The 27,124-nt window shown below is 43.2% G+C and overlaps 1 protein-coding gene across 1 annotated transcript in view; it reads left to right on the forward strand.

Annotated features, from left to right (window-relative positions):
- akap6 (A kinase (PRKA) anchor protein 6) overlaps positions 1–27,124 on the forward strand; it is a 169,225-nt gene that overhangs the window by 47,650 nt on the left and 94,451 nt on the right. Inside the window, 10 exon segments of the mRNA XM_051078111.1 lie at positions 556–697; positions 833–1,504; positions 1,983–2,090; positions 2,128–2,340; positions 2,836–2,979; positions 3,118–3,261; positions 3,378–3,638; positions 13,686–13,808; positions 24,232–24,328; positions 25,015–25,217. Of these exon segments, the coding sequence (XP_050934068.1) occupies positions 556–697; positions 833–1,504; positions 1,983–2,090; positions 2,128–2,340; positions 2,836–2,979; positions 3,118–3,261; positions 3,378–3,638; positions 13,686–13,808; positions 24,232–24,328; positions 25,015–25,217 (2,107 nt within the window).

Genomic DNA, 27,124 nt, shown 5'->3' on the forward strand with positions numbered 1-27,124 from the left:
CTCATGCTTTCATATACAGTGTCCCATCACTGTTTCTCTGTTCATTAGTTTCCTGTGGGTTTAATGTGTCTGCTTGACTTGAGTAGAAACTGTTGTAAACAAAAAACAAGTCTAGAACTATTCCTGCTTTATTGTTTCTATATTGATAAAGTTTTCTTAACCTAAGCAACTGTTTTTAAATGGCACTAATAATAATAAACTGATGAATCATCAGTTTTTATGTTGGCAGCTACAAACACTGTACATTCAGATGATTTCCAAAGGTTTTACTACACCTTTTAAACAGCTTCTTCTCACAGCATGAAGGAAAAACACTGTGAATGCATACCAATTCATTTTTTAATAAGTGTGGAGTGGGAAACAAATAATATCTCTTTGCTGTCAAAGAAAGTCACAGGATGTGGAATGAATACAAAAAGCAACTTTAAGTTCAGTAAAAGTTTCAGCACTTCCATAAACCACCTCACAGTTCTCAACAGTGACGTGGTTTGATATGTAATTGTTTTATTTAAAGCTGGTCATTAAGTGCAGGTGTTGTTGTGTCTGGCGGTTCAGGACGGTGCAGCTGCTGTGGCACCAGCTGAGAGTGTCAGTCCTTGTCCTGAAGGAGCGTCTGCTGCAGGGTCTGCAGGACTCCAACGGAAACTACACCCGCCAGACGGACATCCTGCAGGCCTTCAGCCAGGACCAGCACCAGGTAACACACAGACACACACACACACACACACACACCCATGTGGTCTCAGGTTTTGTGTTGATAATTTGAGAACTGATCAAAAGAAGCAGCAGTAATTTACTGATCTATTGAAACTGATGGATCCTTCCTCTCCAGACTCGTCTGGACGCTCTGACAGAGGTGGACGACTGCGGTCAGCTGACCATTCGCTGCAGCCAGGACTACTTCTCTTTAGACTGTGGTATCACTGCCTTCGAGTTGAGTGACTACAGCCCGAGTGACGAGCCTGAGTCCCGGGGAACTGAGCCAAGCAACCAGGACCCCTCCCAGGAGCAGGAGCAGGAGCAGGAGCAGGAGCAGGAGCTTGATCCGGCCCAAGACCAAAACCCAGATCTGGGGTCAGTGAAGAGTGAGGGACCCTGCCTCTCAAACCAAGAACTCTGTAACATTTCACCTGAACTCACCACACCCGGTGACTTAACAAACCACAACCATTCTCCTTCAATGTTACCCACAATGCAATGTGGCATGCCCAACCACAGTGAGAGTGTAAAGCGCCCACTGCAGGGTGTGAGCCACAGCATGGAGGTGTCCCCCACGCAGCCGTCGCTCCCCAAGAGAGCTGCCCTGTTCTCAGACGGAGGAACCGGGGTGGAGGACTCAAGGGGAGGTCTGGGGAAGGTTAACCCGCTGTCTGGGCTCCAATTCCAGGCCGAGCTGAGCCGAAGCACCCCCTCCCTCATGGATCCTCCAGATCGCTCCAAGTTCTGGTTGGAGCTGGACTCGGTTTATCCAGAAAATGTCTCACAGTCCTACGAGAGCCTGCAGGTTTGTCCTCCTTTTATTTGCACTTGTGTTTTATTTTTTGCAGATTTCATGATTCAGCAGCTAACATGTGGAACAACAAAGCATTGTGAATTTACCACAGCTCTTATAGATCACAGCCTCTGAAGTTAAGGCTGCTAGCTGAACACATGCTACCTTCGCTAACAGGAGAAAGAGCTCTTGTTATTTCAGTGTGCAATCTGATTTAATACACGTTAATGATAAACAACATGCACACATTCACATTGCATTTGCAGAATGTTTCCATGTGCTTCAGTTCATGTTACCTCCAGGTGGAAGGACCAACTGCCAAACAGGAAGTGGTAGAATCCACCTGGATTAGTAGGAGTGGAAACTCCGACTGTACTAAGTTTGATAATCTGTACTCTGCCATCTTTATTTCCCCCTCTGTCACATTTGTCCAATAAACCAGAGCCTCCTCCATAATGTCACCTTTAACCTTTTCCCTTTAACTAAACAGGTCATGAACGGGAGAAACCTGCAGAGAAACCATGTGAGCTCCAGACACGGTGGGCGCTCAGAGGGATGCGCTCAAAGACCTCTGACCGACCAGAGGGGCTCATCTGCGGCCAGGCGGACCTGCCAACGCCCCCCTGCCTCTCCAGGATCCGGCGTCTCAGGATGAAATATCAAAACAAATGGAGAGGACGCAGACGGAGACACATGCACACAGTGAGGGGGACTCTGACTCCTCGTTGCCCTCCCCCATGAGGGAGCAGTTCCTCTCCTCAGACCTGGAGGCTTCTGGAGAGGAGTCAGACCCCCGACCACCTCCCGGCAAGACAGCGGTCTGGATTGTGAAGCGCCAGGGGCAGAAGGTGAAGGTTTATTCGTTTTGTGGAGGAGAGTTTGGAGAGCTGAGGTTGTTTTAAAAGTGCTTTTGTGAATGAAAAGGAGACAGACACAGGTTGTAGATGGACACTTATATTAAAAGTCACCACAGCAGTAAATGTTATCGTTTCACATCCCATAACAAATTTCCCCGAAATTTAATTCAAATATAATTCCTAAATCCAAAGAATTTAGTCCATTTCAGTTAAAGAACTCTTTGAAGCATCGAGGAGAGTGATGCAAATTGAACTTGTTTTTCGATACCTGCAGAACATTTCATATAAAATAAATGTAATATAATAAATAATTTACCAGAATTACCGTTTAAATCAAGAACTATTTGTTTAAATAATGCAGGTGTGATCAGTCAGTGCCGACCTTTGGTAACTGACAACACAGTTGTTTTTTCTGCCCAGCCACTCTCTGTGTGAAGTGTGCTTTTTTCCTCTTATAACTTCTATATATCATCCCTTCTCCTCCAGCAGGGGGCTCAGGTTCCATCAAAAGTCAGTCCAGACCGGGAGCACTGGTATGGGTCAGAGGAGTTCCTGGCTCTCCCTGCTCAGCTCCGTAAGACTGAGATGCTCGCTATGAAACTGGAAAGTCTGGCTCAGTCCATCCCACTGGTTAGTTGCCAGTTTATATTCTATAAACTATGATATGATGTTTGTTTTAACCTGAGTTAATAAAGACCGTACATTAACATAATGATAATGAAACTTGTAACTGATGCTCTTGTTGAAGCTTTAACTCTCTCCCTGCAGAGGCCTGGTGACTCTGCCCAGGAGGCTCTGCAGGATGTAGATGACTGGGATTTGACGGAGCTCAACCCAGACTGGGACGCTGGGGACAACGTGAGCAGCGTAGGGGAGAGTGGGGACGACATTCCTTCTCCTCTGCCACCGCTGGTACATAATATAAATATTTTTTTCCTTCCGTGTTTTTGCCTCCATAAATGCTGACAAACACTTGTTGTTCCAGAGCATAATCCCATGACGTTCTCCTTTCGTCATCTTTCCCTCAGCTTCCTTACCGACGAAACCTGGTCAGCCGCTTTAGCCCCACTTCCTCCAGTGATATAGCGCCCTCTGTGGGTGAAAGCATAGAGTCTGGCCCACTAAGCGATGTGCAGTCTGAAGAGGACGAGGGGCGGAGGTCTTCGGACTGCCACCTGCAGCTGACGGCGCCTCTGGCGGACGGACGTGGACGTGTGTCTCTGGTGCAGCAGCTGCTGGAGGACATTCAGAGTCAGGACAAAGACCCTGACATCTGGAAGAAGATAGAGGTATGGACAGTCTTTGTGTGTCTGTCTGTTAGGCCTGTGTCTCTTTATTTTCTAATTCTAATACAAACAGCAAGTCCTCCTTTGTCATTGCCCTCTAAACGATGAGCGTGTTTATCAGAACCCTCAGTTCAGATGCCAACCATGAACTGCAATGTTGAAATCTACAAATTCCCCAAAATAACCGAATTAAACAGCTTGTGTGTGGTTCAAACAAAATCTTTCAAACACAACCAGCTGCTTATTTCTTATGTTCCTCAGAGAGCACTAGACCTCCAGTACAGGCTCTGCATTATATCACTTCAAGCCTCTAAATGGACACCTGTTTTAGCTGCTTCAGCTGTAGCTGGAATTAACATATTTCTGCAGCGAAACCATGAGAGAAATCCGTGCACTTCAATAGAAGTTGAACCAAAATCACCACAGCACCTTTGCTTCTCTTCCTTCACTGCAGCTGTTTTGATGGATTGGTGGTCTGGTATCGGATCGTCCCGTGGCCCCGTTAATTCATCACCTCACTTCTAAAGGTCACGTTTGATTGGCAGGCGGATTATTGATGAGGCTGCCCGGTGAACTAATCAGTCATATCTGTCATATCGAATATGGTAAAATGTCAATAGCTCTGGGGATTTGTTCTCCTCATGGCTACTCGTTTAATTAGTGCTATAAAGAAGCTCTGCTGCTGCTAATATTTTTTATTGTTTTATTCCGTTCAGATCATTTCACTCTCTCTCCTTTATTGCGTTAATATTCTGTCCCCGAAAACCTTTTACCTCCTCAGAAACATTTTACTTTGCTGCTGTAACGTCCCAGTCGCCCCTCGGGGATCAATGAAGTTCAGCGTTTCTGTCTTATCTGGTGTTAGCCGGGTCCGGAGCCCACAGACAGAATTAGACCGCTGTAATACGATTATCACTGAGGATATTTTAGGATCAATCTGTGAATTAAAGGCTTTGGCCGTGTGAAGGGACGTCCTTGGAACTGACATATGCAGACCTGAAGTTCGCAGGTCAATCCCCAGTGCCCAAATGATGCCAAAATGATGCAAAACATGTCAGACTGAATTTTTGGGAACTATGTGTGAAGTGATTTCACTCAGAGACACTTCAAGGAATGCTTCAGGGAATTCTCCACTTATAGGAAACTGTTTAACAGTTGGATTTGATGGAAAAAGTCAGGAGCTCTAAAAGAATTCAAACCCCAGTTTAGCTCTGGAGCTTGAACCGGTTCACTTCAGGACTGGTGGAACAATGAACCGGCCTGCATTTCCACCAGTTTTGAGTGTAACTACTATTATCGGTGATGTGTCATAAAATTAGATTGTTGCACAGTGGTGGGTCACACTGGTTACCTGTGAGCATTTGTGTCCAGGGTTGTTGGTTGGAATGCTCTGACTGTGTGCGACTCGGAGTGGAACCTGTTCTACACTGGTGGAAATAAGGATTCTTCTGCTTTGTACACCTGTGTGAAAATGCAGCTGATGAACGAGCCACTGATGCTAAAGCCTGAATGGAGCCGCTGATGCATGTATGATCTCTGTGCTCTGACACGTTCACATTTAAAGAACACACATGACTCATATTCCTCCATTTCCACTTCACCTTCTTATTAATCCATCAATCTAAAGGTACAAACTGTACTCATGCTGCAGTCAGCCTCTCCTGTTGTGTCACCAGAACAATTATTAAACATCACAGTAAAATAACAGTCCTTTACAACAAACATCATGTCTGACAGTAAAACCAGTGTGGGGCATCGGCAGCAGCAGAAACAGCTGTGGGTAACTAACCACACGCTTTACAAGGCTCCCTTGTAAAAGCCGTGTTTCTGTTTGGTCTGGAGCTGCTGGAAATTTTGCTCCTACCCTCTACGGCATGCCCTGAACGTCTCAGACCCAGTAAATATCTATATTCCCCGGCACGTTCAGGGCCCTGTGCAGCCTCCTCTGAATCATTCAGACCCCCTCTGGCACTCTGTGTTTCAGCTCTGGGTTCATGTGGTCTGTGTAACAACCCTGTTCATGTTAGCCTCATTAAGAGCCAAATGTAAAGTACTGAGTTTGGAGTTAATGTAGATGTATAGATGCATTTTAAAGAACTGAGTGTCTGAGCCAACAAGACTGTTGATTAATTGCTGTCTTACAAAAAAAAAATTGAAATAAAAATGACCTCCAAAGGATTAGAGAAATAAATACACACATTCATAAACATTAACAGATAAAAAAATATCCTGAAATATAAAACAAAACACATAAAAACTAATAGGAATTATGCTCTGCTGTCTCACACATGACACCTTGCATTAGCCACATACACACACACTGACACACAGACACACACACTCCTCGTTCCTCTCTGCTCCTGGGTAATTAGCTGATTAGCCGCTTAATTAGCAGCATGTAATCACGGCGATGGATGAGCCGCCTAATTGAGGAAGTGAAGAGAGGAGAAGAAGAGTCTCAGTGTGGAGGATGACATTCTGTCTCTCTGCAGAGAGTCTCCACTGAATACAACGGAGCAAAATAAAATAGAAAGAAAAATCATCCTGTCCACGGAGGAAGAGAAACTGTGGAAAGATCACTGCTGGAGCAGAAATGAATCAAATCCAGGAGCAGAGCTGAATATAATCTGTCTAGGAACCTTCGTCTCCTCCGGGGAGAAGGAGTCGCTCGTGTTTGTTGTTGGAGTTTAGTAGATTTGATTATAGTACAGAAGAACTGAGTAGAAAGTAATAGAATGTCATGTCTGAACTTGTCCCTCTATGGGAGACGAAATCAGTTACATTTGATGATGGAATTCATCACAATTTTCTCTCAGGTTCATTTTCTAACCAGTGGTTTCTACTGGAACAAAGAGCAGAAGTGAAGAGAAACCTGAGCTAGACTGAGCTGCTGAGCTGAAGTGAAAATCTCATATTGATGCATAATCTTTTCATGATGGAGCTGTGTGATCGTACAAAGTTAATTAAGACTACACTCACCTGTTTGACTTTATCCCACTCTTCTTCTTCCTACTCTTTTCTGTAGTCCCCTCATCCGACCACATTCTCATTGGCTCCAAACTAACTGATGCCCGGTCAAAGAAGTTGTATTTTATGTATTTTGTTAAAATGGATGGACAAAGAGTCGAGTGTGGACTTTACAAACAGCAGTTTGCATCTCACAGCTCAACAACCCACATGACACATCATCTAATTACTGTAGAAAAGGATACTCCAATATATTTGGTCTAATAATAATTTCATTTTATGCTGCAAATACTAACTTTTTATGTTTCCTTTTTTAAATCTTTACTGATTTATTTATGCTAATGATGTGATTATGCTTTTATGCTGAGCAAAACCTTCTTAAAATATGGAATAAATGTTCATTCCTATCCTAATGTTAAAGCTACGAGTGTCTCTGTAGTTACTCCACAGTTACTGTGAAAACCACTGACAGTGTGTTGTGTGGATCATCCACAGTGACCACTGGGATGTATTTCCTTGACCAACATGGAAACACATGAGGTTTACTGCTCCTTGCATCTGTTAGCACAGCGCCTGTGTCAGCTCAGAGTGATATGACTTACACCTCTCTCTTAAACACTCAGTGCACTTTGTACAACAAACTTTACTTGTTTTAATCAGCAACACTTGTTTTCTTGTTTTAACCCCCCCCCACCCACACACACCCACACACACACCCACCTTTACTTTCTCTCTCTGTTTCTTATTTCTTCGTGCTGCCTTTGCTGTTGGACATGAATATTTTATCCAAGACTTTTTTTTCCCCCTTTGACTGTCTAGACTCTGTTGTCTCGACCTTGACCTCCTCATCATTTATGATGTTGGAACCGATCCTCACATAATTTGTGTCCACGTCACGTAAATCTGTGGCTTGTTTCATGAAAGTTTATGAGACCAACACAGGAAATATACCTACAGTGAAATCTCCGGTTCCTAATTGTGCTGTACGAGCTGCGGCGCCTGAAGTGCATTTTAAATTCCCTGAAAAGAAAAGAAAACTAAAGAAAAAGCAGACAGAGAAACAGTCCGTCAGTTAGATAAGTGTCCTACACGTCATGTGATCACATTGTATGTGCTGTCTGGGCCGGCGTCGGTGTCCTCAGTGTGAGGTGTCTGTGTGTTTGGCGGCTCTGCGGCACGCCGGCCTATCTGCAAGCAGTGGGGGACAGACAGACAACAGACTCACATCAACACTCGTCTGATTGGCCCGGCGGGAGGGCGGGGACGCCCACAGACAGCAGAGAGGATAGGAAAATAAGAGAGAGGCGGAGGGGGTGGAGGGGTGGAGGGGGGTTATTATTTTTTTCTTTTGTGTTTCTATAGATAAACAGGTGAAGGAGGAGGTAAAGGTAGAGCAGACAAACAGCAAGTTAAGACAGAGATGCAGGAAGTGAATTTGTTTGCAGAGTTGTACAGTGGAGTCCAGAAGCCTGAGTCCAGCAGAAGGTCTTCGAATCTATCAAAAACCTTTTTTTTTTTTTTTTGAAAAACGTTAAAACTTCATTAACTGATTAGGTAAATACTTCTTCACAAATATACTACTGATAACTTTTTGAGCCGTGCTCATTTAAAAGACGTGGCAGATAAAGATGTTTTTTATTCAAATTGCTGGTAACTGATCTATAAAGTGACCTTTTCAATGCAAAAACACTGCCGAGTTTTCAGAGTCAAAGATTTAAGGAAAAGCATTTCATCTGTGGAGCACAGGACACTGAAATTCTCCACAGACGTCAGACTGATGAAATTCTTCAAAGCTCCTCTTTAAAGTAAAGTTACCCCCCACATTTTTTTTGTTAGCCGTGCTAGCATGGCTCTAGGGACGTCGGTGCCCTTCTGTCGGTCGGTCTAGCATTGTCATTGTGTTGGCGTGTTACTGAAAGCTACTGTGAGTATGGATAGTGTCACAGATACGTTAGCATGGATGCAGACTCTGTGTTGTTTATGGTTTTCATTATTACCTTCACAGAGTAAATCTGATCGAGGCCCTGTTTTGTTGCTCTTGTGTAAACTGATTAAATTTGTAACAGTGGAATTTCATCTGGTAGCTGCACGTTCATGTTTTTGTGCAATATTCAAACAAAGTTTCCACTTTTTACTTGGAATTTCATTTAAAGTTGTTTCTCCTCGTTCACTAACTTGAAACAAAACAGATTAAAGAGGATAGAAATAAAAAATGAGACACTCAAGATGCTGAAACATGTTGACACTTCTCTGGATTTTCTTCAGATAATTGTCTCTGTCCAACCAGCAAACACTCAGCTGATACTGACCACATTAACGGACATGAAACAAAACTATATCACCAACTGTGTGTGTGCGTGTGATTGATTACATTAACATCGTGGGGCTTTAGAGATGACTTTATCCCCACGGCAACAGACAGCTGGTAGTGGAGGGGTCTCCCAGGGACGAGCTCAGAGACGCAGTCAGGTGTGACGGACAGACGGCCTTCTCTCTTTCTGTCCGCCTCTCTCTCTCATTTCTTTTCTTTCTTTCTCTTTATCTTTTTATCTGTGTCTTTAAACCCTGTCCTCTCACTGTACTTTGTGTCTTTCATTCAGCATCACTGTGCTTTTCAGTGGAGAGCAGGTTTCAGAAGAATTCAGAGCACACACAATGAAATTCACTGCAGACTAATGTATACTGTGGTTGTTCAGCGCACCGTGGAGGCAGCGGTCTCGTCTGTCCCGTCTCGTCCAGATTCTACAAATCAGCTGCACAGGTTCCATGTTTTCCATTAAAAATAATTTTAATGAATTTCTAATCAAACTTTTCTCCCCTTGAGTTCTTTCATTTCGCCGCAGCAGTGCACAGTGTTTGGTGTGACATGTTCACGTAGTCAAACTAATAAGTGATCCTGCTGTGGAAATTAACTGTCTCACCTCAAACCCCCAAAATGTTTGTGGAAACCTGCACAGAAAATTCATCATTTTCTAAATTTGTTCTGGTCTTTTACCTTCACCAGGTGCTGAAATGTTCTGTTAGCCCTAAGCAAATCCATTAGCTTGCTGCTAACAGCTAGCATGATAATAATGTGAGGTGAATTAGCATGTAAGGTCTGACTTGAGCAGCCAAGTTGGGATCTTGACAGACTTTAAGTTCAACATAAGGCTGCATTTATATAAATACAAATACAGACGTTAATGCTAACTGAAAAACACATTCCATGTTTACATGTTGTTCAGTGAACAACAGTTGTTAAATACACACAAATACTGTTTTTATTTACCAATAAATTCCAAATTCTCTCAGTTTTTACTGTTTAATATAAAACACTTGATTACTGTTCGGCTTTTAATGTGGCAAATTACTGCTGAAGCTGCAGTTCAGGACTTTTACTTATAAATGAATATACATTCATGGAGTCTGTGGTGACGCCTCTGCACCATCACCCAGCAGCGATTGGTTTTCCAGAGCTGTAGCGTAGCGGCAGAGGTGGAGTAGGCTGCAGCAGTGAGGAGTGTGGTGGAGCCTGTGGAGCTCCAGATACAGATGCTCCTGATAAAAAAGAAACTTGGCGGCCGTAGGTGTGGCTTCTCCTTTGTGTTTGTGTAATTACTCTCACTGCCAGAAGGGGGAGACGAAAGCTCCGCACTGCTTAACTCAGCTTGACAGAAGCTTTACAGCAATTTAAATATACTAATCTAAAATTAGTTCAGTGGAAATATACATTAAGCTGAAGTTGCCGTGTGAGTTATTAAAGTAGAGGTGATTCCACCCTCAGTGTTTTTATTCTGCGTTTATTAGTGATTGATGTTAATGATTAATTGTTATTTTATTATTACTGCCTGAGCTTCAACGTGAGAATTTACGGTAATGAGATGATAAAACTGTGAGATTATAAACATGTGAGCAGCCAGAGCTGCTTCTGTTGGGTTTGTCTTGTGCTCTGGGTGCATAGGAATCAGACCTATTGCCTGTAACATATTAATCATCGAAGCCAAGCATCGTCTGTCGGGAGTTTGAGTCCGAATCTATCAGCGTCGTCCTTCAGAAAGCCCCGTCAGCTGAACGGTAATTATCCAGTGGTGAAGAGCTGAACCACAGGAGGAAGAGATGAAGCAGTCATCCTTTCCTTTCCTCCCTATCTCCCTCTCCTCCTTTCCTTCCTTCCTCACCTCTCTTATCCTCTCCTCATCCTCCTTCCTCTGACTCCCCCCCCTCACTCTCTCCCTCTTTCTTCCTCTCCTCCTCTCATCAATACTTTTGATTTCCATCTCTCCTCCATAACGAGCGGCCGAGAGATGGACGGAGTCATATCGATGTGTGTGTGTGTGTGTGTGTGTGTGTGTGTTTTAAGGGTCATGGTTGTAATTAACATACTGCCGCTCAATCGGTCAAGGCTTATATCTCACACACACACTTTATTACCATACACAAACACATGAAGCATATGGGATGCACCCAACACACACACATTATATCATTACAGCCGAGCAGACGCACCTATCCCCATATGAAGACACACACACACACATGCACAGATTCGGTGCGGCGATTTGTAGGCAGGGTGTAAGCGTGGATGCACACGTGTGGCAGCTCAAGTAATTTCCATCAGATTTACCTTCTCGCCGCAGCCTCCTTCACTCTGCCATTAGTTTTCTAGATAGCTCTCGGTGAAAGATATGAAAACAACACTCGATGTATAAAATATTAGAATTGTCTTCCTGATGATCTGCAGTCACAGTTACACTTGTTATTCAGACGGGATGTGTGTGGTTGTGTTGGTGGTGGTGTTCTCTGTGGAGGTGTCTCTGCCTGCAGCGCTCCGTCCACCTGAAACCACAGACTGGTGGAATATGCATTAGATGCAACTTTTAACAGTCTGCACAACTGCTCACACGAGTGCTAATGACATGTTATTCTTTGTCTTTATTATATAGACCACCAAGATCACTTGAACACTCCTTATCTTGGCCAAGGCCAAAATAACAATAAATGTTGCAGAAAGTGATGAATCATTCCTGCCTCCGCCCCTTTAAATCAACACTACCTCACTATTTTACCTTAAAATCTCAGCTTCAGTGTAACAGGGAGGATGGAGCCTCTGTTGTGTCTCTGTGTAACTGTGGTTGTTCAGGTTGGATCTCCCTCTGACTGAGTGACAGTCAGCAGCTTAAACTGCTGGAATCAGACCAGAGAGTTCAGAGTGAAGCTGAACTGTAGATCAGTTAAACACCAGAGACCATCTCTGAGATCCAGGAAACTGACGGAAACATCAAGAGTTAGAGACAGAGTTTGGTGTTTGTGACAGAGACAGCACTTCCTGCTCCAGAAGCCGGGGATCATGGGTAATATACATCGTTGGGGTGTGTTTCAGTTTGCTCTACATGAAAACAGCTCTCACTGAAGCTTCATTCAGCGTCCTGACCTGAAACACATGATGGAGCAGCAGGTGTTGGCTTCACAGTTCGGGGCTGCACACGGTGTTTCGCTCTGCAGGAGAGTGACAAACACTGCTCTTCTTCTGTAAAGAATGTGACAGGCTGTACAGACACTACACTCCTGCTGCACTTAAACTCCTTTAATCTTTCTTTTCTCTTTTGTCTCTAAATTTCATTTAAACACTTTATAGCTTTTTCTCGTCTTTATCTGATCTTCACTTCAAGTGTTAACTCGTCTTTTCACCTCCACTCGGCTTTCACAGAGTGAGGGTTTAAACTCTTACATCTTTCTTCTTCTTCACCTCCATCTCCTCGTCATGACTGAAGGTTTAAACTCCTCCTTTAAGCTGTCTCCTCTGCTCCTCTTCAGGAGTGAAGTGGATCTAACAGGAGAAATCAATACTGGATCAGATGCTATTTCACATGGATTCTACTGGTCTTCTTCTGATTCCAACATTTTACACCAAACAGAAAAAGAAATCAGGAGAATCTGTTACATAACTCTGTTTCTAACATCATTTTAAAGTCCGATGACGACGTTTCAGGTTCTGACTTCAGACCTCAGCCTCTTCATAAATCCTCCTCTGAGCCAGTAGATGGCAGTAGCTCTCCACCAAGCAACGAGCGCTCCTCTTCTTCTTCTTCTCCCTGTTGTTTTTCCTCTCTTCGTCTTCCTCTCCGTCCATCTGTCTGTGTGCTCTCATGAAGGGCAACCTGCCAGCGATGAGACACACATGTTCAACTCTCCACACTGTCACTCATACCTCTCTGTCTCTTTCTGTGTCTCTTTTGTTTTATTCCCTCGCTTTATCTCTTCATCTCAGTGTCTCTCTTTATCTCTATTTCTCTTATTTTCTTGGTTTTTTCCATCTTTTTTGGGGTTTCATTTTCTTATCCTCTCCCTCCTCTCTCTTGTTTTCCATCATCCTCCACCTTGTACCTGCATCTTTCTCTTTCCTTCTTTCAGCCATTTTTCCTCTGATAGTCATGTTTACGTCTTTTTCAATCCTCTCCTCTAATTTATTACCTCTCCCTTCACCCTGTTCTGTATTTTTAATTCCCTTCCTCTTTGTCTAGATTTTCACTGTGTCCACTATTTTCTCTGCATCGTATGTTTCCAACTGCCTCTTCTCTTTTCTTTATTTGCACTTTTCACCGTCTCTCGCTCCTCTTTTTGAAAGAACAAACAATCTCCTGTATTTTCCTCTGTGTATCTCTGCCTCTATCTCTCTCTCTGTATTTATCCTAATGTGTGTTTACCTGTTACGTCCTGCGGGTCTCGTTTTTGTTCTCTTTCTGTCCTTGAATTAATTCATCTGGAATCAGCTCTGAAACTCCGTCCAGCCGCTCCCCTCCTCCTCTCCTCTGTTTTATCCTTTTCTTATCCTCTCCTCCTTCCAATCTGTTGCCGTTTCTCTCTCACCCTGTTGCATACCATTACCTGTTGGATTTCCATCTCTTTTTATATGTGTTTTTATCTGTTTTTCCTTGCTCTTCTTTCTCTTTCTACTCTCCTCTTTTTGTTCTTTCTCTCATCCCTACATCCTCTGCAGTGTATTGTGTTGTTTTGATGTGAGTCCAGCAGGCTCTGGACAGCAGTGGTTATACATATTATTATTATTTGTAATTTTCAGACTAACCCCCCCCCTCTCGTCCCCAGTGTTTCGTGCAGCAGTTGGACGGCTTCATCTCGTGGCTTCAGGAGGCGCTGGACAGCACGGAGAACTGGACGCAGCCCAGACAGGAGCTGGACAGCCTGAGGGTGTACCTGGACACACACCTGGTGAGAGCACACACACACACACACACTTTTTTTGTTACGGATATACTTGCGGGGGCCCTCACTGACATAACCCCCAGTCCTCACATCCGGAATCAAAGGTTCATGCGGGAGCTGGGTTTGATTCCCTCAGTGTGGAAAAACCTGATTGTTGTGGTCAACAGCTTCCTCTGGGACTTGAATAAGAAAAATGAATCAGGGAAGCACATCGCTCAAAAAATGAACTTTCATTATCTGCCAGTATATTGGCAACACTAAAAAAATAACTGTCCAGTTGGAGATAAGGATGTAAAGTATGTGCACAACACTGAGTACATCTAAAAGCTTCAGGTTTGTGACAGGAGAGAGAGAGAGAGAGAAAGTCTTCATCACCCTTCATATCTCTGTGACGAAGTGAGGACCAGTGTCCAACATGCATGCATACATGTTTCTTCGATCTCGACAAATTGTCCTCACTCTCGAGCTCTAACACACCGGTCCCCACAGAGATACAAGTACAGAAGAACATACACAGGTACTGTCAGAGCTCAAACACAATTAGATATAAATGTACATACGTGCCATGTACGAGCACATCTATACGCAAATTGCACACACGGCTGTATGAACATGCATTTGCATACATGCATTTAGATACATGCATATGAATGTGTCCATGTGACACACACTCACACACACACACACCTGCTGCCTGTGTGTTGACTGTCTATTTGAAACAGTTGCTCCATTGATGTCATTTGTGCAGAAAGCAACAGCGCTCACTCACCTGAGGTCAAACTCTGCTGATGTGTTGTTGTTTTCATCAATGTGACGCTTCAGGTTTAGATTCAGATTTACAGACTCAGGACTCATGTTAATATGTATGTAGTACAGACAGCACAACACAATAAACACACACTGCCACGAGGCAGGAGCAGAGTAGAATGTGAAGTACTTCTCCCACTTAATTTCACTTCTAAAGCAAATTTAGCTCGTTGAAACACAGATGTTTGTCTGCTTACTGCTCTCCTGCAGCACATGACAGCATGAATGTGTTCATGGAAGAAGACTGAAAAGCTCAGACTCTTTTAGACTACGATGGCACTTTGTAATGTGATTAGATTACTGCCAGTCATCCCCTTCTTGATATGCAAAATAGTTTTATTAAATTTAAATCAGATGAAAGAAAAATTGTCACATAAAAAAATCCCCCTACACACACACACACACACTCCTCATGAGCGAATGTACAGCTAAATTTATTCTCATTAGCTTCATTCATGTCGTATTTCTTCTCGAACAGTTTCAGGCTTACTGTATTATTCCTGTTTTAACACCACTGTGAATTGTGTGTAATTCTCTGAAGTAAAGTCCTCTGAGGACAATAGACACACTGAGATTTGACCACAGAGTTATATTCATCAGATAAACTCGTCTGTTTAATTTCTGCCTCTAAAGTCAGCATGTCTGAACTGAGAGTGTTTTATTGTAGAAAAACAGTAATGGGCTGTGCTTAAGCTTCCTGTGTGTCAAAGGATAGATTTTAAAATTCAGTCACTTGTCTATAAAGCAGTAAATGGTCTCAGGCCTAAATACATTTTTACTGCTTTACTCAGTGTCCCCAGAGTCAAAACCAGACGAGGTGAAGTAGCTCTTGGTTTCTAGGATCTCCACCTGTGGAACAGGCTTTTTAAATGTATTTCTCTGCCACACTAGTGTCTAAACACACATTCATCATGTTTTAAAGTCTGTAGTGGTAGTATACTGATAAAAAACAAAGTCAAAATGAAGTGCACTCTAATAAATACCAGCAGCAGCATCGGGATGACTTGATTTGTGAAGCTGGTGCTCATGGACTGTATCTGAGAATCATCTTCATTGGCCGAGAATGTCGACACACATAAGGAATGTGTCTGTTTCAGTAGCTCTCAACACAAACAAAACAATAAGCAAGAAGAAATATGATCATGATGCAGCTGATATGAGAATGAAGAGATTCCTCTGGGCTGGGGAAGAATAAAAAGGTTCAAACAAGCCTGATTGATTGTGGTCAGTTGAATCATTTCCAGTTCATCCAAATTCTCAGGTGCTGACTGACATGATGACAAACATTTATAAATTTAACATTAGTAAACTGTGTTTACAGAACTGTTTATATAGTATGGGATTATTATCACATCGCACTGGTCCTCAGCTGTTCGTCACAGTTATTCCTGAGTTTGACAGTAGAAGAAGATCTTGTGGAGGTCAAAAAAGGTCAGGGTTTACTGCATCCTGTAAACACAGAGAGATGATGTTAGAGGGGGACGATGGGAAAATAACACTGAGCTGAGGATGATCACACAAACGCTGGGATGAACACGGAGCGTCTCTCATTTCATCTTCGCTGCTTTTATCCTGATTCCTCTCTTTTTGTTCCAATTTGTTTTCATCTGCATCTCTTTGTCTTCCTCCTTCTGTTCCACTGTCTCTGCTCTCCTCTTTCTTTCTCCTCCCATTTTAGGTTTGTTATTTTCTGACCATCTGCCCTCCCCTTCTCTCCTTTTTCTCCTTTGTCTCTCTTTTCATCCCTCCCTTATTCATTTGTTTATTCTACCAAATAGAAAAAAAACTAAAACACCTCCAACCAAGCACCTATAGATCAGTGAGTGCTGCATCACTGTATATGAACACACTCACACAGATGAGAAGCACTTTGGCAATTACTCACACTCTTTATGACAAACATATGGGCTTCACACACACACACACACACACACACACACACACACACAGGGCAGCACTCATCACAGATGCATTCAAAAGTACAAGGGAATGAGACATTCACACACACACACACACACACAAAGCGATTTGCATATAAGCGTATAAATGCACACATATATGCACAACAACAGGCGTGTGTTTTAGCTACACACACACACACACACACACACACACACACAGTGGTGCTATTTGCATACATTTGCATGTTCCTAGACAGATTTCCAAATCAACATCTCCATATCCGTCCCTGCAGAACAGCATCACACACACACACACACACACACACACACCAAGTTGTCTTATCTAGATATTTGTATTTCTGCTGTGTGTCTGTGTCTGTGTGTGTTTGTTTGTTTGTTAGTTTGTTTACACGTGTCGACTTTGTTGTGGGTGCCAGCAGCGCTAACGTTAGCGGCGGTTAGCTTCAATTAGAATTCCCGGCTCCTAATTGGCACGTCTCGTTAAATAAAGCAGAAGAGGATGAAAAAGCATTGCTAATAGGACTTTGAACTGCAACACTGTTGATAGCGTGTTAGCTAACTGACTCCCCTGTTTGTGTGCATGTGTGTGTGTGTGTGTGTGTGTGTCTGTGTCGATAGTCACACTTGCACTTTGTAGTTATTAGAGTGTGTTTGGGTGTATAATTGTGTGTGTTTTGTTGATGACTGCAGAGTCCCAGGTTCTCTCTCTCTTCTCTTTGTCTGTCTCTACATCTATCTGTTTCTCGCTCTGTTCTTCTGTTTTTCTTTCGGAGTTTTCTTTCTTTGTAGATTTCTCTCTCCAGCTCCGTCTCTGACAAATGTGTTTACATTAATTTGCTGAAAACATTTTAGAGGAAATGGAAATGCTGACTAGATTTTTTTGTTTACTACATTTTAAGTCATAGAGAGAAGTCAAAGCAGAAGAGTTGTGCCCTGTGTGTTGTGAGGTTTTGACCGCTAAAACACTTTGGCTAAGGTTAGGAAATCTGAAATAGACCCATCAGGTGCTGCGAGACACGGTTCACTCTCTCAGTATTTAACCATGACCACAGAGCTTTAGTAGATAAACGTACACACACATTGAACACTAGTGTAGATGCAATTGTGTTGTCAGTCCACAACATCGTCGTGTGCGACTGTTCCAGACCAGCGAGGAAGCAGCGAGCAGCCATTAACCACACAACCCAGACTGCACACGACTGCTTCACGTCGCCTCCCTCTGTCTAGAGGAGGATGTGTCGTGAGCTGGTCAGAGTGATCGGCTCTCAGTCAGACACATTTAACAGCAGGTGTAATGTAATCAGTTAAATCATATCTAGATACAATCTGGATATGAGACTCAGTCCAAACCCCACTGAGATGAGATAGATGAAGATCTTTTAATACTGGTCACAAAACAGCTGGTCACTGTAGAAATAGTGCATTTGTTGGGGACTATTTTCAGCGGCGGATTGGTCCACATTTGGTGCTGTAGTGAGTATTTGGTGCAGCAGGACAGCAGGAGTGTGTGTGACGAGTCGAAATAAACTACAGTGTGTGTGTTTGTGGTGATGAAGGAACATGTCAGTGTAACAGAGAGGTGCTTTTTAATAGTTTTTGGAGACGATGGAGCTCTGTGGCTCAGAGGAGGAAGATATATCAGCATTTGGATACACACACACACACACACACACACACACACACAGTACTCAGTTAGGATGAATTCATTTTGGTTTTGGTCTTTTCATGGGATAGAACATCTCCAGACTTATCCTTTAATTATCTTTAGTTATGCAAAGTAGTTTATATGAATGATATTTTTCAGGGACACAGTTACTCTTTGTTTCATTCTTTCTCTTATCTCTCTTTTTTTCTCTCTCTCACTCTTCATTTCTCTGTCTCTCTCTCACAAACACACACTCTCTTTCTCTATATTGCTTTCTGTTACACCCATAAACACAAACACATAAACATACAACGCACACAAACACAAACACACATAGCTCCAGGGCAGCAGTGGGCGGAGTGGAGCTGCTCTCCCAGTTGAATATTTGGTCCAGCTGGCGAGTGTGTGTGTGTGTGTGTGTGTGTGTACGTGAGTGTATATATGTGTGTTTTAGGGCGCGTGGAGCGAAAAAGCACAGGTCTTTCCGGAACCCCGGGGAGATCAGTGAGGCGAGAGGACGCTAACACACACACACACACACACACACACAGGCTGCTCTTTGTAAGGCGCTGAGAGATGGCGGCCAATGAAAGGCCTATTGATTGGGTCTGATGGGTGATCCAGGCCTTTGAATCCCATTACCAGCAGCAACACACTACTGGTGGCAACATGAGGGGGGAGCAGGAGGGAGAGGGAGGGAGAGATAAAGAGGTGTGAGAGGGAGGTAGAGAGGTCTGAGACTGCCTTCACAATAAACCTGCTTAATCCCAAAATGTGCAAAAGATACCACGTTAACACATCAGGCTAATTCCATGAAAGTTCATCATCTGAAACATGTAGACACACAACAAAATGTCGAGCACTGCTGGAATGATTCAGTCTGTTTACAGGCTGCGTTAATGCTGTTTTAGTGCTGGGCAGTTACATACATTAGTTACATTCATCACAGCTGACGTCTCCTCAGTGGAGAGACTGGTTTGAGGTAGTTAGCTTCTGCTCCAGGAGGAGGAACACGCCTTCTGGATTTGTTTATTAACATGTGATGTCATCCCACCTGTAAGTACCTGTGTTCAGGAGTTACACTGGCTGCATTAATCTAACAGCTGATCATCAGGAACACGCCCAAAACAAAGACCGACGGGTAAGAGAAGGGAGGAAACGAGAGGGAAAATGAGGGATAAAGGGGAAAAGAGGAAAGAGAGAGAGGACTGAGAGAGAAAGAGAATCGCATCATGCTTTATTACTTAATATAAAAGGTTGCAGAGAGAGGAGGCCTGACACACACACACACACACACACACACACCTACCTCAGGGAATACCACTGTACCACTATAGCTTTGCTCGGCTCGGTCTGAATGGAGACAATTTGATCATCATTATTACAAAGACTCTTTGATCAGATCATGTCTCATCAACCTGAGCCTGTGTGTGTGTGTGTGTGTGTGTGTGTGTGAGTGTGAGAGAGAGAGTGTGCACGTCTCCAATCAGTTCAGCTCAATACGCAGTCTCAATGTCAAAGCTCAATGTCAGTCTCAGTATCAGTGCTGCGCTCCTCTTAGCGCCTCGCTAATATCCCCAATGTTAAAATATTAGGTAGGCTTCTGAGGCCATCCTACCCTGCGCTCCAGGCTAATATGCTAATGCTAACAGGTAATCTGATCACTCGGGCTTTGAAGCAGCTCGTCTCTCAGCCCCACTGAGTGTGTATGTGTGTGTGTGTGTGTGTATGTTAATCAGAGCAGGGAGTTATAACCTTTTAGCCCAATGGCCACAGCAGCTGAAAAATCCTGAAATCCACCTGCTACCTTCACCATTTAGCAGTTTGAAAATTGGCAGGTAGGATGGTTAGTTACCTGCATATTGGACTCACTCAGCCAGTTTGACTGCAATACATATTTGCCCAAATATGCTTTTCTAAAACTTACATTAAAAAGGTGAAGATTGTGTTTTTTTACTTGAAATAACAAGTCGACAAATGGAAGTTACATTTATGATATTTTTTAAGATCGTGTCACTCCAGGCCATTCTGAAACGATAACTGATAATCTCAGCTCCATCAAGTGACTTCCAGTGAATATCCCCAACTGTTGTTATTCCTTTATCAGAGAGACACAGGAGAGAAATGTCAGGGAACGAGGCGAGGTTTTGGTTTTGGTGATGGAGGTTAACAAAGTTGCAGTTCTTGGTTGGTTTTCCCCACAACTCTGCATTTTGTTCAATGGCCACACCATTGGTGTCTCACAAACCACTGTGCACTGGTCAGCTTGTTCATCTTGTGGTCTTTTGTTATCAGTTCTTACTGACTGAACACGTTTATGTTCAAAGACCTGACAAAGACCTCTGTAGCTGTTGACTGTTTCTGTCAGGAGCAAAGGTGGGAGTGGTGTGACGTTCATTTACAGAGACAGCATGATGTTGTGAATTAGCTCAGGGGGGTTGTCTTCATTGTTGTATTTTTAGGTTAGGATTTCTTTGAGGTTTTTACAGGAGATGATTTTTCCACAGAGGTCTCCTCCTCTCCAAAACAAACTGACCTGACAATTAAAACACTGAATAGTTTCATGGTAAAAATCTGCAGCAGTCTTGGGTAGACACAGGACGTCAGCTTGTTTCTCTGATTCAGACACCTGATGACGAACATCCTTCATCTGGTCACAGGTCACAGTTATGAGGTTATAAAGTGTTATGCTGATGTGATTTGAAACAGTGAGAAAGTAGTTTTAAAGTCAGTTTTGTGTTACTCTGCCATCAGATCAGAAAACAGGAGCAATTGTTGGGTGTGTGAGTTTGAATAACGATTAGTCACATCATGTGAACTGGACCGAACAGAGACCCAGATAACTTGTCAAAAACAAACTGGTACATCGTGTTGAAGTGAACTATCACAGCTCATAAACTCAACTTAACTAGTCCCAGTTTATCAGTGGGATGAATGTTTACCTCGTTGTATTGTGACTTCCTGCAGATGGATGAGTTGACAGGTAGCTCCTCCAGACAATACACTTTTCTTAGGAAGCATCTTTTAAAGGAGACGGGCCATGAAATTCGTCTCAGCTAATGGGTCTTACAATGGAGAAAATGTCATGTGGGTTTTGTTTTGCGTCAACAGTTTCTCCTTGTCGGCTTCTGTCTCACACACTGACTGTCTCTATTTTCTTCACTCTTCTCTCTCTCTGTCACAGACACATAAATACATATACACAGCCTCTTATTGCCGCCTGTTGTCTGACGTGCATAAAAGCAGAGCTGCTCTGCATGCCTTATCACCGTGTGATTGATGGCTGGCTGTTCTACTCTTATCGATTCTATGCTCTCCATATATTAAACGGAGGAAACGGAGCCGAATCGCTCGTGGAATAAGGCGCTGAAATACGATCGCTCTCCGATAGCCCGGCTAATCTGCACAACCTAATTCATTCCTAACATCAGCCAGCCCTATCCCTGAGACACAGACAGTCACGCTGTGTTTTCTGTAGCGCTGATAGATGTACTTTATGTTTATTAGCTGTGAGGTATTTCACCAGCTTATCTGGAAATTATGTGGGGCAGAGTGGCCGCCGAGTCTGTAAAATTACTCAATCAGCCGTGAGATTTGAAGTAATTTACGACGTTTGCAAGGCAGTAATGATTGCAGAATGCAGACAGTCATGTTTTATTTGGATAATGTTGATATATGAATGTGTTTTTGGGGGCGTTGTGAAGAGATATAGCTGCTGGTTTGGTTTTCAAAGTGATATTTTATTGTTTATCTGTGAAATGTAATATGTAAGGGACAGTGTCACTGCTATCTGCTCACATCCTTTAAAGCTGGTTTTTATGAGATGTGATGTTTTTACCGCAGAGGAAGAACTAGAGCAGAGAAGATCAATGAGTGGAGCGAAGCACTGACACTGGCAGGGTTGAGGGTTCAACTTCCTCCTGAGCTCAGGATAGGCAACCTTTCTTCTCTTTGAGTCGAATAGACACCGTCTCATATTATTGTCATGTCGTCATTGTCATGTTATAGAAATTTAAAACTGTCTTTCACCCATTAGCAAGGAGAAACTTTCCGCCTCAGACTGTGGTCGAACAAACCCGACATCACAGGGATCATTCAGATGATTATCAAAGCGGCAAAATAATTTCTGACCGCTGTGACAAATGTTTTTATCTCAGCTTTACAAGAACGTTACACTTGATGAGTGAATTTGAAAGACGTCTGGATCAATCGGTGAAGTTACTGAGGCGCCACATGATTATTTTATAAACCTCACCATCCTGAAAAACTTTGTACAGCCAAATATAAAGTGTGTAGTGCTGAAACAAAGAGTCAGTTGAGTTATTTCACAATACATTTTGTTAGATGATTGAATGTTCTCTCTTTTATATTGTTGTATATTGAACATCTTTGGGTTTGGACTTGTTAAATTATCTTCCCATTGTTTTTTTTTACATTTCAAATATTGAGTCATTTACAGAACAAATACTGATCAGATCTCAAATCCCAGAATCCCAGCTCCTTCCTGCTGGCTGCAGACTCTGAGTTTGTGTGTTTATTGTGTGTGTGAGGGGTTAAAACACCTCGTCCCATCCGTCTCCACAGTGTGTATCCTGCTCCATAAATATTGGTGGTGTGGAGGTCTGACCTTGTCATGTGTTGACTGATGCCGTCGCCCGTCTATCCCTCACTGCAGACGGAGGACTGTCTCAGGCAGAGTGTGCTGCTGTGTGGAGGGACGCTTGGAAATAACACAAGACTACCAATATGCATGGTTAAATATGCTTCTATTATTCTCATTTCTGTAGTTGTTGTTGTTGTCAGATAGTTTATAATTTGTCGTATTAGAACAAGCAGACGAACCTAATGCACAGGTTTCTTTTTAGTTAGATTTAGGTTCAGATATTTGAATGAATATTATTTTGGTTAAATGTTCACTGTTCTCACTAGTGTCTTTGTATAGAGATAAAAAGGAGGCTTTTATTTTTTCATTAATGAGTGTGGACTCCCCTTGAGATCAGGCTGATCAGACTACATCACACACACACACACACACACACACACACACATTCACATGTAGACACATAGTCCTGAGAGTATGTGTCTACAGTGTGAATGTGTGTGTGTGTGTGTGTGTGTGTGTGCAGCGTTTCACATTGCAGCACAGCAGGATGTCAGAAGTGGTTAAGTCTTGAGGCTTGAGCACCTTGAGGCTTACACACACACACACACACACACACACACACACACACACACACACAGCAGATCAGAAAAGGCTGTAACGGTGCTCAGAGATCTGACTGGAGTGTTTCCCAACACCGCCTCAGGCTGCTCTGTGCTCCATCCATCCACCCATCCATTTCGTTTATCATCCATTCATACATCCGTCTATTTTCTTTCCCTTTATTTCAAGTCCACCTCTCCTTTCCTCTTTTCCATTTACACAAACACAATTATGTCTTAATTCTTTTTCTTTATGTTAACACCCCCCACCACCACCACCAGCAGCAGCAGCAGCAGCAGCAGCCTTCCCTTTAGCAGACACGACTGCAACAAAGCTAATGCTGCTCTGTAACAGCTGGATGTGCACAGGAAATAAGCAACTGTTCTGTAACAAGTTTTCAATATTAACTTTTAAGGTGATGATACCAAAAACTGATATATGCAGGTTTAAAACGGGACATGAACCACTTTCTCTATGTCTCCACAAAGGCAAACAGAAGTCCAGTATTCCCTCTCTTTTCGCTCTGTTTTTGGTCTCCACCACATCCTGGAGGAAATATCTTCCTCTTCAGCTGCTAAACGCTCTGCTGTGTTCACCAGCTGCTCTCTAACTGAGCAGGTAGTGAACAGTGGCTTTTACAAAGAAAAGAGCAGCCACAACAACACCGGGTCGATGTTGTGGGTGAACCAAAACAAATTTAGAGCAAATTTACCGTCCGGACAGGACAACGATGAGCTGAAACTCACTTTGTGTTCTCTGGACCCATCAGACCTCTTTGTAACAGCAGGACTTTAACCTTTTTAATTAGTAGAGAAATATCTTGACTCTGTCGATGATCTCTGTCTGTTTCAGAGTTTCAAGCTGAACGTGGACAGTCACAGCGCTCTGAAGGAGAGCATAATGGAGGAGGGAAAAGCACTGCTCACCGTCATCACCTCTCACCAATCAGGTACGCACACACTCTCACACACACATACTCATTCACATCTCCTTCTCACACACACAATGAGTGGATACACACTGAAACACACACAGGTGGCCATAACCGAGCCCCAGCTCTGTTCCATTCATTATTAATATTAGGATTAACAGAGTGACCTTCAGAGAGGAGAGCTCATATGAATGTAGCCGAAAGAGAGACGGAGAGAGAGATGAAGACAAAGAATGAGATGGAGGGAGAGAAAGATAGAAAAGCAGAGAGAAAAGCCAGCGGGCAGAAACTGGACGGCAGAGAGAAAAACATTCAATATAATTTTATATTTTCCCAAATCTTTGCAACCAGAGAGAGAGAGAGAGAGAGAGAGAGAGAGAGGAGGAGATCAGAGCTTTGGTTAGAATAACTACTTGGTTAACGTAAAGCAGGAAGAGCTGTCTCCGTAACAAACACACCAAACTCTGGATATCAGAGATGAACTCTGGTTTTTATCTGATCTACTCTTTAAGTTTAACTAATGCAACAGTAGAATCAGTTCAAGAAGAAAGAAAGGGACAAACTCTAAAACCAGTTTGCAACTTTTCCTCTTTTTAGACGTCAGGAAAAATTCATTTAAAATGAGTCTGATAATTGGATTCAACATTAAGAGTTTCTCTCTCTCTCTCTCCTTCTGTTTTATCCCTGTGTTTCTCGCCCTGCAGGTCTGAAGGATATCCTCCATATGGTTTCCAGCCAATGGGATCAGCTGCAGCGGCAGATCCGGCGCCAACATGGCTGGATGCTCCGCGCCCTCCGCTGCATCCAGGCCCGCCTCCTCTACACCGGCCAATCGCACGAGCTCTTCGCGGCCTCGCTGGACCCGTCAGCCAGTCAGCAGGCTGCGTGCCCGGCGGACGGCCTCAAGGTAAGAAAAGAAAAAAAGAAAAAACTGATGGTGGATTTTATTTTCTGTTTAGCTTTGACTTTCTCTGTTATTCTCTTCATCTGTTTTTTGTTTCTCTTTTATTCTTTGGTTCATATTCCTCCATTTCCTCTCTGATGATCCCTGTTATCCCCCTCTCTCTCTCCCTGTCACACACACACACACACACACACACACACACACACTCTTAACCATAGTCCTTTGTAAAACTCTTTGTACTGGCTGCCAGTTGACATCCAGATTGGTGTCTCATTTCTTATTGGCTGCTGGTTAATTGGCTGGACTTGGTTAATTAGATGCCATCTCCCTTTGTGTGTCCCTCTCTCACTCATTGCGACAGTCATGTGTGTGTGTGTAAAAATTTTCCATGAGTCATCTTTGGCCTTCTGTCTCTTTCCTTCTAAACACGCTGAGAAAAAAAAAGATTTAAAACATTTCTTTCTTCTTTCGTCTTCTGCCTCGTTGTCTTTGTTCATTTCTTCAGTCCATTCAAATACTTTCTAATAAGAATTTCTTCAAACAGCTCCTCTGTTAAGTGTTAAATACATCAATAGCATTTCCTCAGAAGAGAAAATGTATATTTTTTCCCAGAACAACTAATGTGAAACGGTCCACACGCTCTCCTTCAACACTCGACCCAGAGGTCGTCATGGATCCAAAATTTTGGAAGTGATCCAAAAACTCCTCCTGCTCCGTACAGGTCACACACTCTGTCTCAGTTGATTGTGAGGTGCATCATGATCAGAGCTGAGTCCACTGATAAAACAGGACCCTGCTTAGATCCAGTTAGACTGAGTGACCTGTGAAGACCTCCCTCCTCTACATCCTCCTGTTCTGTCCTTGCCTTTCCTTCATCACTTCTTTATTATTTCCACCCTCATTCTTCCAAATTTCTTGCCATCCCTCTTTCATTGTTGCTCCCCTCCTTCAATTATTTAGTTCCTTGTTAAACCCCTGTACTTCCTGCCATCTATCCTTAGGATCTGGGTTAGGCTCCTTCCTCTCTTCCTTTTTTGTCCTATCTACCTTCCTTTTCTTCTGTTGTTATTTAATCCATCCCTCTTTCATCAGATTTCCCTGCTTCTTTTCCTCCTTCTGTCTCATTTCATCAGTCCTCTCTCCCATTGCTTGTCCTCCCCTTCCTTTCCTCCTCTTCCTCTCTGCTCTCTCATTGTCCTCTCCCTCCTCCCCTTCCTCCCCCCTTCCTCCCCCCCTTCCTCCTCCCCTTCCTCCCCCCCTTCCTCCTCTCCTTCCTCCTCTCCTTCCTCCTCCTGCAGACCTGACTCTGGTTGTTTTCACATTGTTTAGTTGCAATTAGAGCTGCAGCAGCCTGATCACTGTGATCAGTCAACAGTGACAGCCATTAGCCAGCTACCACCTTTGTGTGTGTGTGTGTGCATGTCTTATAGTGAAAGTGTATTTTTGTATTTGTGTGTATTTGTGTTTTTATGTGTGTGTGTGTGTGTGTGTCCATTAGCTGCTTGGCCGCAGCACATTAACAGTCCATTCATTATCTGTGTGAATCTCCCTCTGCACTTAAAGCTTTGATCCGTAAAACCTCCAAACAACAAACTGAGGTGTGAACCTGCTGAATTATTTCTGTTCGCTGCTTCACGGCACAAACACACACAAACAGTGTCAACATCACATGTTTCACATACTTCTGTGATATTTTCAATTATTCAGTTCATGTCTGTTCTGGGCAGCTGAGCACTGAACCCAAACTAACAGAGAAGTACAAAACCTGCAAGAAGCTCCACCTGCAGGAGCTAACAGCCAAAACAACTTCAATAACCCGAGTCTTTCTGCGCACGTTTACTTTGAAGTTCAATTCACCAATCAAGTCATTTAAGACAAGTCCAAGTCAAAACTTAGGCCAGGGCTAATTT

Source organism: Lates calcarifer, linkage group LG19, assembly GCF_001640805.2.
Source record: "Lates calcarifer isolate ASB-BC8 linkage group LG19, TLL_Latcal_v3, whole genome shotgun sequence".
In the NCBI taxonomy this organism is placed as follows: Eukaryota; Metazoa; Chordata; class Actinopteri; family Centropomidae; genus Lates; species Lates calcarifer.